This window comes from Strix uralensis, chromosome 2 (assembly GCF_047716275.1).
Source record: "Strix uralensis isolate ZFMK-TIS-50842 chromosome 2, bStrUra1, whole genome shotgun sequence".
In the NCBI taxonomy this organism is placed as follows: Eukaryota; Metazoa; Chordata; class Aves; order Strigiformes; family Strigidae; genus Strix; species Strix uralensis.
In genome coordinates this window covers 121924280-121939762 of record NC_133973.1, presented here as the reverse complement: position 1 = coordinate 121939762, position 15483 = coordinate 121924280, and the positions used below count along the sequence as shown (strand labels likewise).

The 15483-nt window shown below is 38.7% G+C and overlaps 1 protein-coding gene across 9 annotated transcripts in view; it reads left to right on the top strand.

The window, feature by feature from the left end:
- GRIA4 (glutamate ionotropic receptor AMPA type subunit 4) overlaps window positions 1–15483 on the top strand; it is a 242053-nt gene that overhangs the window by 136202 nt on the left and 90368 nt on the right. For all 9 annotated transcript variants that reach the window (XM_074860159.1, XM_074860158.1, XM_074860165.1 and 6 more), the window contains exon 4: window positions 8828–9012. In XM_074860159.1, coding sequence (XP_074716260.1) covers window positions 8828–9012 — 185 coding nt within the window. The remainder of the gene's footprint in view (window positions 1–8827; window positions 9013–15483) is intronic.

Here is a 15483-nt window from a genome sequence, read left to right as displayed (position 1 = left end):
TCACCTGAGCCAGTTCTAGCTGAACCCTTTGGCACAGCTAAACAATAGGCAAATAAAAGCAAAGAAAATATCAAATGCTAACAAGGTACATAAATGTACTTTTGGTGTATATCTGTAAATACGCGTGGATGTGTTCATCTCTGTGAAAGCTTGTCATAAGGTTACTGGACTTTGACGGTAGTTTGAAGGCATTTAGTGAAGAGGGAAGGGTAGTGGTATATGGGAACTGTGAAAGCATGAGCAAAACTATCAGACTGCCTTCAAAAACAGGGCTTTTCTTCAGTCCCTCTCAAGTTTCCACTCATCTTTATCACTTGGCATTTTGATGAGACACCTTTACAGTGTAATTCATGTGAGGGTTGCAGACTCTAAAATGCAAAGAAGGGGAAATATCTTGCTGCAGAGTGGATGTAACGTGAATGGGACCTGACATAGCCTGAATCTTTGATCATGAATTCCCATTGTGGAGTAAGCCAAACCTCTTCCCATATGCTCACTGAAAGCACATACATTACATGCCATTGTTCCACTTAAGACTTTTTTTTTTTTTAAAGAAAAGATCATGATTGCAATATATTGACAGCACTTTCTTGTAGCTTTATGTCCTCCTCAGGAAAAAAGGATTATTAAATACTGCAGATGAAGTTGCACAGGTACCAGTCTCTAGAGGATTAAGGGAGAGAAGGACAAAAGTCTGACCATAAATCACTGTTAGAGATTGTTTTGGAGGTTTTCACAACATCGAGAAAATATTCAAGGTCATAGATCTCAGGGAGGATCATAGAGGTAATTTTCTTTATCATGAAATATTCTGAAATCTTTGAAGCAAAATAGCGATACAGAAGATGGCTAAGCTGGATCTGTTATTTCCTCAGTTTTGTTTCAGAACCATCTGTAATAAAGTTATCCTGGTCATTGATAGTAGAGGTGACTTAATTCACAACTTAGAACATAACAGATGTATTTGAAAGTACATATAGTTTGGAAAGCTAAGTAAACCCAAACATGAATTTTTCAGGAACAAATCATGTAAGATAAAGCATATTTCCTTCTATTACAAAGTAACAGGTTTTGTAGACAATGGGAAAAAATAGGTGTCTCATTCTAGTACAATTTTTTACACAGTTTGCATGAAATTTTGCTAAGTGAGTGTATTGGGTTTGTGTGACAAGGTTTTGGTAGTGGGGGGCTACAGGAGTGGCTTCTGTGGGAAGCTGCTAGAAGCTTCCTGTGTGTCTGATAGAGCCAATGCCAGCCACCTCCAAGATGGACCCGCTGCTGGCCAAGGTCGAGCCCATCAGCGACGGTGGTAGAGCCTCTGGGATAACATATTTAAGAAAGGGGAAGAAAAACCTGTGCAACTGCAGGCGAAGAGAGGAGTGAGAATATGTGAGAGAAACAGCTCTGCAGCCACCAAGGTCAGTGAAGAAGGAGGGGGAGGAGGTGCTTCAGGCACCAGAGCAGAGATTCCCCTGCAGCCCGTGGTGCAGACCATGGTGAGGCAGGCTGTGCCCCTGCAGCCCATGGAGGTCCATGGTGGAGCAGAGACCCACCTGCAGCCCGGGGAGGACCCCATGCTGGAGCAGGTCCAAAGGAGGCTGTGACCCTGTGGGAAGCCCACCCTGGAGCAGGCTCCTGGCAGGATCTGTGAACCCATGGAGAGAGGAGCCCACGCTGGAGCAGGTTTGCTGGCAGGAATTGTGACCCTGTGGGGGACCCACGCTGGAGCAGCCGGTTCCTGAAGGACTGCACCCTGTGGAAGGGACCCACGCTGGAGCAGTCTATGAAGAACTGCAGCCTGTGGGAAGGACTCACATTAGAGAATTTTGTGGAGGACTGTCTGCTGTGGGAGGGACCCCATGCTGGAGCAGGAGAAGAGTGTGAGGAGTCCTTCCCCTTAGGAAGAAGGGGTGGCAGAGACAACAGATGATGAACTGACCACAACCCCCAGTCCCCATCTCCCTGCACTGCTGGGGGGTGAGAAGGTAGAGAAAATCGAGAGTGAAGTTGAGCCCAGAAAGAAGGGAGGGGTGGGGGGAAAGGTGTTTTTAAGATTTGGTTTTATTTCCCGTTATCCTACTCTGGTTTGATTGGTAATTAAATTAATTTCCCAGAATTGAGTCTGTTTTACTCTTGACAGTAATTGCTGAGTGATCTCTCCCTGTCCTTACCTCGACCCATGAGCCTTCTGTCATTTTTTCTGCCCCCCATCCAGTTGAGGAGGGGGAGTGATAGAGCAGCTTGGTGGGCACCTGGTGTCCAGCCAAGGTCAACCCACCACAGTGAGATAAAGAAATTTTGTCTTGATTAAATTTCTAACAGATATGTGAAACACTAGTCACACACTTGAACTCGTAAAGAAGTATATGAGGTTCACTGTCAAATAAGGAGGTACTAAGTAGTGATCCATTCTGGTTGCAGTTTTTCCCAGTGTCTTTGTTAATGACTTGGATGAAGAAATACAGAATGCTTCTGTCAAACTTGCAGGTGATAAAGAATTGAAAGGACTATGTGTACTTTGGAATACATTTTTGAAATACATCACATTTTCACCAATGCACTTCAGGAAAGACTTGGATAAATTGCAACATATCCAGAGGAAAGCAAGGAAAATTGTCAGAATCTAGACTAAAACATGTTCCACAAGGAAAACCTGAAAGAATCATGTTTCAGCAAGAGAAGTGCAGACAGAAAAGAAATGAAACAACAGTCTTCACTTATGTAAAGAATTGCTTTAAAGAAGAAGGGAACAACCTGTTCTCCAGGTCTACTAGAGGTAGGACAAGAATGAGTGGCTTTAAATTGTGCCAGGGGAGACTTAGCTTAGACTTTAGGAAACATCTCCTAATGATAAGGATAATTAAGCAATGAATATATTACCTAGGAAGTTACAGAATCCTCTTTAGAGATTTTTAAGGACAAAGAAAGATATCTGTCTAGAATGATTTAAATACAATTTATCTGTCTTGGGGGATGGAGGGATAGAGAGGAATAGATGGGATTATTTCTCGAGCTCCCTGTCTTATTTTCCAATCTATGTGTCATTTCTGTGAATTAGACACAAGAAGGACTCAGAACACACCTGTAGTTGTAGCTTTCACTCTGTCGTCTAAATTGAGCAGTTTGTATGTACTTTTTGTTGAATGTTCAGGCTCCAACTCCAAATGCAGAGAAAAGTGGGCATGCAAATCAGTTATCATGTTAAGGGTTATATGATAGAGCTTACAAATCTTACTGTGTGTGTTTGAGTTCTGGAAGCTGTACACTGACCAGAAGTTTAAAACAAAACCGAATGTTGATAAAAAGGTATTAATCATAATAAGGAAAATTAAAATAGACTTAAGTTTGAGTGTTTGTAATTATTGGTTGAACATACAATTATGCATCACTCATACTGTAAATTTCTTGTATGGTTTTCATCACTGTAGTGTGTGAATTCATCTTGCCAAGATTTGGCTAGATAAATGGTAGGTATTTTCACTAAGCCTCATGTCTAGACTCCTTCAGTATTCATTAGAGAAAGAGAAAAGCACCTTTGAGATAGCTATCTAAGACCAAAAAAATGCTTTTTTATGGGTTATGTGTCTCTCCTTTGAAAGCTTGGATGATTAACTTCAAGACAACTACTTTATAGACAGCAGAGGTAAGTGACATGAATCCAGTCCTGAATGTCAAATATATTGGCTTATCCATACCAGATGATTTGATCATTTATTCTTCACTTCTGCTGTGTGTTGGATTTATAACAAATTTATTTCTTCTACTGATCCTAATACAAATTTCAATAGATGGAAGTAGCTTTCCTAAAATAGCTCCACCATTTCAGTGTGTGTAGCTGTTTGGGTCATAGGTAATCTTGGGAATGGGATCAATTCCTATTTGAAAGTTAATTGGACCAGAAAGAGAAGAAAATGAATTTGCATTTTAGTAACATGCAGTATATGATGCTCATTTTTGGAAAGGACCCGTGTTTGTCAGAGATGTTTCTGTTCCTGGCGCTGTAACAAATATATTGCATATGCTGTTTCCAAGTATATTAACCTGTTAACTTGTGTCATTCAGTATTGTCTGTCTGTTAGCCGTAGTAAAATACAGTAATAATATATAAATATCGCATCCTCTTCATCATAAAAAATTATTAAGAAATTACTTCCTGCACAACAGTTCCAAAATAAGAGTTATTACTGGGGGTGTTGTTGTTTGGAGCAAGCAGGCACTTTGCTATCTGTCTCCTGGCAAGACTGTCAGGAATGATTGCCTGAGCTTAGAGGGGCGAGGAGAACAGTTTCCCAGAATGAAAAGGCTGCAGGAAGATTAAAGTTATTGAAATATAATTATAACACTGTAATTGATCACTGAAGTATTTTTGGTGAAAGCAAGAAAGAAGAAAAAGAAAAAAATAAAGGAAAGGAGGAAAAGGAAACAAGCCAACCATGTGCATTCCAGCAGAAGAATAAGTCAAGAAAATGCTCCTCTATCTCTTTAGCTTATTCTGAACACACTGTAGAGATTTAGATATCAGATTTTACTTTACATTTAAATGGAAATAAATGAAATTAAGTCATTGACTGCTGAAATGAAATCGGATAGAGGAAAGCCTAGCTGATACAGAAGACAAATAAAAAAACCTGAAAGGCCACTGAACTTTTAAAATCAAAAAGATTACTCATGATTTCAGCTACTTGGGTGGAGAGTGGTTGTATCTAGGCTACAATTACAGCAATGTTGCAGCGACTAGGAGGAATCCTGTACTCCCAAACTGCACTTACAATTTGTTCTTAAATACCAAAATTGCTCAAGTCTCTGTGAAGAAGTACTAATCTCTCTCTAAACAGATAGAAGACCGGGTGCACATCTGGCATTGGTTTTCTGTGGCTGATGCATTTTGCAATGGAAAAATGCCTATGGAGTGTGGAATGATGGAAGCAGGGTTACAAAAAACCTGAGATTCTGTTTGTAAAGTACTTAGCTGTAGTATCAACCCCAGTACGTAGATTTTCTGTGGTAGGCATCTCCAGCTCTGATTTTACAGGAAACGAATAGAGTAACTCTTCATTTTCATGTCTGTGGGGGTTTTTTCCCAACATGATGACTGTGTGGTCATCTTTTTGGAAAAAACCAGCAGTAATTTCGATCATCACAGTTCCACCTGACCAGAGAACAGAAAAGCAAGGAGAGAAGGGATGAAGAAAACAAAATCTTTGCAGACTTCCCCTGTCTCTGGTTTGGTTCCAGTATATTGAGGTGGAATTGTTATTAATGGTCCTTAAGCAGTTGTCAATAATATCTACATTTGAGCAATGACCTACAAAAAGCAGCTGGCAGACTTCTCATCCCAGATCATTTGAGGAAAATTCCTGAGAATCATAGTTCCATAAAGAGGAAAATTAAGCCATTTTTGCATATAGCATCCTTGTGTTTGGGAAGGACTTCATCTGTTTTTCCAGGCAGTTGTATTGGTGTTTTATCTTGTTCACAGATTTACTAATTTAACAAAAAAAACCCCCAACAAACTCCGTGAAGGACCAGGAGCTTGTGATACAGACTTCCAGGCTTCAACCAGTTATGTTTGGGCACAATAATTTATATTTTTTGATAAATCAGTTATATGCATTTTAAGGCTGAATTAGTTCATGAGGAAGGCTTGGGATATATATCTATATACACACACATTTGTGAGAACTTACCTTACTTTCATTTATTGGCATATTCCTAAACATTTTTTAAAATAATGTTGTTTTGTAAAACATTGATAGTGTAGCTCAGCTGATATGAGTTAGCTTGGGTTTTTTTAGTTTGCTTTTATGCAACAAATAGTATTCCACAATACATGGGATGGAATGTGTTCCAGAAAATGAATCATTCATCTGTCTGTATCATAACTGAGGATAAACAGCAGATAACCAGAAAATAAATACCTTTTAGATGACAGCTGTAAGATTCACGCCTGCTGTCTTTACTTGGGCAAACATCTTTCTGAAGTTTAAGAATTTTGTCTAAACAGAGATGCTACACTCAGTTTCTGAGAAGTACCCAAGGTTAGTCTCAGCTTTTTTGCCTTATGTTTGCAGCAGTACATACAACTAATTTTTTTCCCTGTCAGCTGTAGCCAATTATTTTGGACAAATAAGCATTCTCCTCAGCACGTCTAATTTTTATGCCAACTAAGCCTGCGAATCCTTTATTCACTCTGTGTAAACTCCACCCTTGTCGGTCTGTTATATTAAAAATTGTTCCCGCACACTGAATAGATGACTAATACCACCGATTACTTGCACAGGGATTCTGAACTCTTCTGATGGAGATGTTGCACCATATCCAGTTACTACCATTTAGCTGTATTATGCTATATGTGAAAGACATGCTAACATAAAAACCCACATCTGAGTGCCAGCTACTGACAAGAAGCTACAGAAGCTTCAAATGCCTAGATGATGGCAGTTGCTAATGAAATGTGGCAAGTCAAACCTTGATCCAGTGTAGAAGAAGAGCTTTTCTATGTGTTTGTCTGGTATTTGTCATGCTTTATGCTGGGATAAATTCCCAGTTTGATCAAAATGCATCTTAGTAAAGTTGTCCAAGCGAAATAAGAAAGGAATGAGGGGATGTCAACTGCTGTTTCAAACACCATTCATTCTGAATCAAAGAAAATGTTAATTTGTGTCAGGAAGCTGAATTCAGTAAATGTTGACTGCCTTTGTAGCAAAGATCAAGTCAAAGTTACAGTGTAAATGAAGCAGGAACCCCTGTAACACTGGAGTAGTTTTAATGTATGTCTATATATGGAAATGAATAGGAAATGAAGCAAGAAATACAATGTTTGGGAAAGAATCTCATCATGATTTGCAGAGATAATTACAGGCAGAAAGGAGATTGAATATAGCAACAGGAAAAGGGGAATAATTATGCAGCAATTAACAGGAAAGCTGTATGGTTCTTTGAAAAAAATAACAGTCATTGGGTTAAAAATATATGCTGAGTACAGAAATGTTTTATTATTCAATACATCAAGTATTTTAATTCATTTCCTAAGATAAAATACTGTTTCATAAAATAAATGTCTCATTTCTACGATAAAATATGTTATGCATTTTATGTATTCATTACAATTGTTTGTATTTTTATCTTAAATATGTCATCTGAATTGGAGACAAATACTGATGTTCATTTCAGAGTGTGGATGCAAAGCGCGTTAAGAAGATATGGATTTCAAGTTAATGTTTCAAGGACTGCCAGTATCATAGGAGCCAGTAGAAAAACAGCTACTCCTAAACTTGCAAGAGAATTAGTTTCTCATGTGTCCTAAAATCTTCATATTCTGATAAAACTGTTGTCTGCTTTTATTTTACTGGAGGCAAACTCAGATTTTGGTGGGTTTGCAGGTCTTCTGATAATTAGTTAGCACCAGCACACTCAAAAGTAGTCTTCCAGAAATGTGACTTACAAAGATTCCTTTTGCAATCTGTGGGAATGTCTGATAGTGCTTTTTCAGGGAATCTGTCACTCAGTGGCATCTTCAAGTGCATTAAAATGACAGGTGGGGGTCACTGCACTTAGTCATGGGACCCTCTTGTTGAAGAGAGAAAGGAGCCACCACTGTGCAGATGCATCACTAAGGATAGTTTTCAAGAGGTGAAATCTTTCGTTTAAAGCTAGTGGGGAAAAATCAGCCAGATAATGAGTAAAAAGCCACAATATTTTATGTTGTGATTCGAGACAGGGAGACCTTTTCTGAATTGTATAATTTGTATCAGTGTGTTATTGTCAAACATATCTGCCCTTTATGTCTTTCTTAAACGTTAACTGGGGATCTGAGGTGTGCAATCTTCATGGCTTTAAACAAATTCACCATTTACTCTGATAAAAGATGGAATAATACATGCTTCCTACTTCAGGATCTGGTTGGGCAAGTCAAGACTAGACTTACAAGCTGTCCTAAAATATGTCACAAGCTCTCCTGCTGCTGTACTTCACATCCCCAGTGAGAAAACAGGAGGAGAGGGAAGAAGGCGAAGGGCTGGTGAGCCAAGGCACGCTGAGCCTGCATGCAGGAAGCCTGCCCTGCAGGTTCAGGTGGAGACCTCTGAGAGGATGCTGCCTCCCTGTTCTGTGAATGGGCTCAAAGATGGCAAAGGGAGCATCAAATACTGATAATGATAAAGAGCAATAATCCTGCAAGTAGTAATAATTAATGCTTCTACTATGATGACCTTCATTCATTGACCTCTAATCACTTTGTATACATTGATTAAAGCTATATCGAATCTCTAAAATAGATTAATATAATTTCTATTGACACATCTATACTGGCATATATTTATATGTATAAATGAATGAAAAAATGAATTCTTACTAAGAAACATTAAAAAGTACTTGAATCAAATCTTGTCCAAAAAAAACCCAGCAAGAAGAAAAGCAAAGCATTTGAATGTCTAACATACTGCTTCTGTAGTATACAAATACTTCTGGTGAATGAGTAGGCTCAGATTTGTTCTTTGCTGTGTCGTGAAATGCCCAGATACAGAAACCTGTACAAAACCAGTCTGAGAAGCTGAATGCTTGACTGGAGGAGTTCATGTGTATAAATCATAGGAAGATTATCTATAATGCTGAGAATCATTCCAAGCATTCTGATCCCAGCAATTGTAATTTTTGTTAATTACATACTGTGCACGGATCATGGCTAGCAGCATAGGTAGGGATAAAAAGTCTCTTATTCCCTTCCCTGCAGTAGCAAATGCTAAGAGACATAATATTGATTAAGGACAATTCCTATTCAAAAAATGCAATGATTGTATTATTAGTGTATTGCATCCTTCTTTTTTAGGTTACTCAATACTTCAAGCTATTATGGAAAAAGCGGGACAAAATAGCTGGCAAGTCAGTGCCATCTGTGTGGAGAATTTTAACGATGCCAGCTACAGGCGGCTTTTAGAAGATCTGGACCGAAGGCAAGAGAAGAAATTTGTAATAGACTGTGAAATAGAGAGGCTTCAGAATCTCTTAGAACAGGTAATACCTGCTTTTAATGTCACTGTAAGCATATTACTGAAACTCCAGATGAGACACCATTGTTCATTGTGTTTTACTTATTTTCTCAATAGAAATGAGGTTGCTTGCTTTTTCATTTGGTTTTTCTACATGGGCCTATATTTGTACATCCACTTGCCTGCTCTATTTTCTTTTTCCGGTATAATTCTTGTCTTGGCAGCCACCACATCAGTGCAGTGAGCTCCTGCTTTCCCACTCAGCAGGTCTGTGGGAGAAGGGTGGCAGCAGTCAGGGCAGCTGCACATTTGGTCCCCCATCCCAGCACCTCCATGCCTGATGCATCTTGCACCAGGGTCTTGGGGCTGGCAGAACAACATGGTATTGCTGAATTGCCAAGATGCCCTCAGTCTGTACCTTCGTGGGGGTAAAGCTCAGTTTTATTTGAGGAAAGAAAAGTTTATTTGAATCCAGTATTACTTCCTATTTACCAAATAGCATAGGCCATGTATTTCTAGCCATAGAATGCTTTAAAATTATTACTACATTTATTTAAAGTGATAGTTTTATTACCTTAGCAGAGTATTTATGAACATGAAGAACAGTAGAATAAAGGTGCTATTGAACTGGGAAGGAAGGTCAGGTTCTTCCATCAGTTATTCATGGAAAGCTGCTATTAGATAAAGAAAATACTGGTCCAGACAGACTGGCTTACACTGGGTAGTACCTACACCAGTGTGTAAAGGGAATATGAAATCCTGCTGCTCTGATGTGGCAAATCTATCTCTATATAGTGCTTATGTATGAGTTCTTTCTTAAATGATGGAAAAATAAAACAATACTTTGAAAGGAGCGTTTTGTCAAATGACAGGAAAATAACTTAGGGTTAACTGTCTGCTGCTCGCATGATCCCGCATATTATGCTGATGTGATGCAAGGGCACCGTTCAGTACCTGCTGCTGTTAATGCTGCAGGAACTGCAGGGGATGAATGCCATCTGCTGGTGGTAGATCCTCCACCGCCACGCTGCTTCTCTGCTAGCGCATTAGAGAATTTTAAGATTTTGTTGCAAAAACGTACATGATGCATCTCCTGCTGAAGTCACAGAAATATGAAATGTCGTTTGTGATACAGAAATTCATAAAATAGTACTCATAGAAATATATACATCAATTTTGCTTTCACCGGCAGAAGATAAAGAGGGAAATTGAGAATTAATAGTATGGCTGATTTAACAAGGACTTTTTCTATGACTGTTGCCAAGAGAAGAATAGATGATGCCATATTGCTATAGATATTCATTTGGCCATTTTTTTGATTCTGAATGCCATTATGTTTTAACACATGCTTTCTATAGCTTATAATTAAATCCTCCCCCGGTTCAGCCTATGTTGTAGTAAAACAGAACACCCATTTGAATGTCTTTTAAAATACATTTAGAAAAATAATTTCTCTCTCAACTCTGTGTGTGTGTGTGCTTGTGTATGTACTTGATTTCTTTTACATGGCGTGCAAATGTGATTTAGAAAAAGTGTGCTATGTTACCATAAGTCCTGAAATATGCCCACCATCCTGCATAGGTGTATCTACTGAGTATGTACTCAGTTTCAAAGCAAAATGAAGTCATCCAGTATGCATTTGTATGCACCCAGTACAGGATCTCACTGATCTCACGTGTAAATTTTATTTGCTTCCAGGAGCTACTACTCATGTTTCTTTCCAGATTGGTACCTGCGTAGTCAGCTCCTTTTTAGGAACATAACCTGTGCTCTTTGTTTAGATCATGCAGAACTGAATTGGATATTGGTATCAGTGTGATTAGGTTTTTGACCTTCTCTGACTTTATGCAGGTCTGGATTTTGCATGCCTAAAATAGGTACTTAATGCAGGCATGGCAAGTCATAAAGATTAGTTGCCTGGCCTCAACAGACTGAATCAGACATGGTGAGTTTGGCTAACACCTCTACAGGGCAAGCCTGATAGCTAATTGAGTCCTCTTTCCATTAACTGCACAGGGAGGGTGGAGGGTAGGAGTTAATATCTAACTTGCAACATACCTGTATTCATACCTGTATGCAACATACATGTAGTCAGTCATACAAGCACTTTTAGGAAGTGATTCTTCTAGCTACTGTCTAATTTTGGGTGGGATGGATTATACCCAGGAAATGAGCTCTTCTGTACTTGTGCTAGTGTTTTTTCACACCTGAGTGTAAAGACTTTGCCCTTAAATCTATGCTAATGAAGTGAAATTGGTTTTGGGCATGTGGTTTTTTTCTTTTCTCAGTAGTTACTGCCCATATATAATAAATAAATAAATATACTTACCCTTGACCTAATTAAGTTTGAATTCATATATTTCAGAATATTTCTATAATTTTCCCCAATGTATTTCTGTAATTTTTCCCCAACATGTCTGGAGATGCTCTTCATCCTTCCAAAGGAAAGTCACTGTACAAACAGCAATGACATTATAGCCAGACTATACAAAGTATGCAGAAGAGCTGCAGCTTTACTTTCCATTGTGAAGGTCCTGGTCTTCCTAGACAGGCTGACCTACAAGGAGGCCTGGGGTGCTGGTTTGGGGCTCCAAAATGAAAGCACTTTGCCTTCAGAGATCAAGTGCTACTGAAGGATGGGCTGTCAGAAAGTCTCAGACAAGAAAACATTTAGTCTGCCGAAAATGGGATTGAAGCAGAAGGAGTCTAGCCCAATGTAGAAGATGGAAAATAACAGCCATTTTAAAATACCAGTTGTTGACTTTTTTCCTTTGCATGAAGGCTTTAATAACCTGTTGCAGACAGTTAAGATGGCTTCACAAATGGACTAAAAGTTGGTGTGCTCTTCCCTGCATACACAGAGGAATTGATTAAGCTTCAGTGACTCTAATTAACTCAACTTCTTTCCTGCCTAGTTCTCCTGTAATTGAGAGCCTCAGTTGTGACTATACTGTAATACTTTGCAATGTACAAGTAAATGTTCTGCAGAGCATTTAGGAAAAGTAATTAAATCTCAGTAACGAGAACGTAACTCAAAGTGCTTTGCCCTTAAATCTATGCTAATGAAGGGAGAGAAACTGGCTTGTGGGCTTGTGGGTTTCTTCTCAAGTGACTGCCCGTATGTATACACATTCACACTTCTAGTGACTGTGGACCTCAAGCAGTGAAGACTGGAATTAGAATTAGAATTTTCTATTTCTATTTTCTATTTTCTATTTTCTATTTTCTATTTTCTATTTTCTATTTTCTATTTTCTATTTTCTATTTCTTTTTGTCTCCTATATTTTTTCTTAGTTCATTTTTTTTTTCATTTATTTTCTCTTCTGCATGTTCGTTGGTGTGTGTAGAAGCTGCCTCCACACTCCATACCTGAAGCTTGTCTTCAGGGAAAATTTATTTTCTGGAAACCAATGACATATCTGAAATCCAGACTCCCCCTGTACACAACCCAGGATGTACATTTTTCATCTTATGGTCTTCCTTTCAGGTTTTTATGTTGCTGTGGTGAGATTGATGTTTTGGGCAAGGCTAAACTTGTAGCTTTTAAAGGTGAACTATAGAGAGATGGAGTTTCATTTTCAGATTTGTGTTCTAGAAAGGGAGAGTAGGGCCAGCATTAAATTCAGGAGATGCGTTCAGCCTGCACACAAGTGTTTACATCGGGTTTGCTTGGATTGCCCCCTACTGTCTTAGCCTCAGAAGAAGTTTCAGATCTTACTTCGCAAGGCTATGCCAAGACTTACAAGACTTTGATGGTTTTCTTAATAAAGCTATACTCCTCTTCTTTGGTCATGCTCACCCACACAAGACCATACAGTCTTCAGTAGAAACTGGAGATATTTGGGGATGAGTGGAAACGTTTTGATTGGTTTCTGTATTAGTGCCATTTGGCATGCCTCAGCTCAAAGTGTTGTTTAAACATAACACTGGAGCAAGACATCCACATCTGCGGGGTCACAGGTTGTTGCTTTGATTCATCACTAAGACAGACAGCACCTTCAACCTGAGTCAGTAGATCACCTACTCTTGAGAATCTGCTGTAACTTAAGCATACCAAGATAATTTTAGCTCGTTTTTAGACTTTATTCTCAGGACGGTGAAAGAACACCCTACCTCCTTAATATCTTACAACAGACATAACCAGGAAAGCCTTTTTGTTTTTACACTCCTCTGGCAGACCTTATCACCCTGCAATCCCAGGCTCTGAAAGAGCACAAGCATGAAGACTTTTGCCATACGTGTTTTCTTTACTTGCCCCTCTGGGGAGGGCAAGCAGGTCCTGACCCATTTTAATTTACCAGTGTAGACCTGGTGTATGGTTGGGGGTGGTGTGGCTCTGGGCATGGACTGCTCCCTCACTGTGGCCTCTCAGGGCAGCCGTGGCAGCGGTGGTGCTTTGGATAGCCCCACAGTCCTTGACACAAGGGGATGCAATGCTTGACATGACCACTGCTGCTCACCCCCAGAAATAACCCCAAAACAGTGTGTTTCAGTGCTGTGCAGGAGCAGCAAAAGCAGTAAAATGAAGATAGAAGGTATCCTTGCCCATGGCAAGGGGATTGTAACTAGATAATCTTTAAGGTCCCTCCAACTCAAACCATTCTATGATTATATATTATGAAGATCTATTTCATGTCAGCTTTCCCCAGAACTTCCAGAAAGTGTGTTTCCATTTCGAAGAAGTACATCTGCTCTTAACAGTTATGGAGGACTCTTTATGCTTAACAAAATGTTTTTTAGAACCTCATAAGTGATCTCACTAAATCTGATGAAGTGTCTCCCCAGTTTACTTACCTGGCTCTTTGTTTCATCTGTTCATACACAGCCATAATAAAAATACACTACATGTTTTTAATTTAAAAAATAAACTATGATAGCCCTTTATTTGTATTGCATTAGTGACTAGAAAGAGAGACAAAACCCCATTTTCCTACATACACGAAATTAGAGATTGTTTTTACCGTTACCTTTCCAGCTTGCCAGGACAAAATAGAAAAAGGGAGGTAAAACAAAGACACAGGAAGATAAAATTACATCTCCACAGTTTTATGTAACAGATATTGCTTATATAGCAGAATGCATTTCTAGTGATTCATATTCTTCTGTCAAGGATCATTATGTCCTTGTTTATCAACATCCCTTTTTTCACGACACTTTCAGCAGGTGGTCTTTTAAAAGCACAAAAATGTTCTGTTTGAATCAAAGGATGGAAGTTGATGAGAGAGAAGAAAAATTCTCTGCTTATGTGTCTCTTCTTTCCAAGTTGTGTTTCTAAAGCGGTCCCCTGAATTTAATACAAAGAACTTTCTGCTTAAGATGAAATGAGTATTTGAAACACATTATAGCATGATTTCCATTTCCTACCAACTAATCCACTAATACTGGCAGCAGGCAGTATAGCACCTGAACAGTCCAGGCCAAAGTAGACATTTACTTCATATGGCACAGCAAGAATCAGGTCCATGTGTTTCTCTGACTTTTCACTAGGAGTTTCTCTTCTTTTCTTACTCCTTCTTTTATTTTTCTTCATGCATTCTAAAATAGTATATCTATTTGCATTTCTGGCTTATTTACCGAAAATCAGAAGTCAAGTCAGCCTAAGGATAAAGGCTGTATCTACCAAAATTAGAAAATGCCTACAAATGAAACGTGTTTTTATTTATTACTGAGAAAGTTTGGGCTTTCTCAGTCATACCAGATACCTATTTCTCAGTAATACCGGATACCTATATAAGCTGAACTTATGAAACCCCAAGTCAGGCTTCCCAGTTTAACAAAACTATTATTTTTCATTTTTATTTTTCTTCTCATCTTATTCTCATTAATACTTATTCATTGCTTAATTTGTATCAGTTCAATCTGAAGCAATCCAGAAGCTGCATATAGCAGAATGAAGCAGTGTTTAGAATTACTAAAACAGTAAAAAGTGAGGACTGACACCCCCTTGGTTTTTGCAGGCTTTGTTTTTCTCTTAGACCACCTCTACCACCAGCACCATAAAAATCTTATTCCCACAAATGTGCAAGCAAGCAATAGCACTTACTATGGCTAATTAAGAAATATGTGCAAATTGACAGTATCCTTGTGCTGACTACTAGCTGTCAGACAGGAGGTGTAGTGTCTGGGTGCTTCTTATCCCTTTGGTGGCAGAAACATACAGATCTCTGTTCTCCACCCAGCATCCAGTATTAATAAGGACTGTACAGACTTAATGTATTAAATGTCTTAGATGTCCTAGATGTCTTGAACGATGTCTTAGAGGCATTGTCTTCCTTCCAAATACAGCTGATTTGCAAAATCTGTTAAAAAAGACTTTACTGGAAAACTGATGGACAGACCCACAGACAGCTCAGTAGCAGAAATATGATTTCCTTAGGAAAGAGGACTAAAAATATATAGAAAAACACACACATTTAAGAAAATGTCATATTACTCTCTTCTAAGTTTACTTGCATTTAGTTAGTTGGAATAATTTACCTTCAGTGAATACATGTCA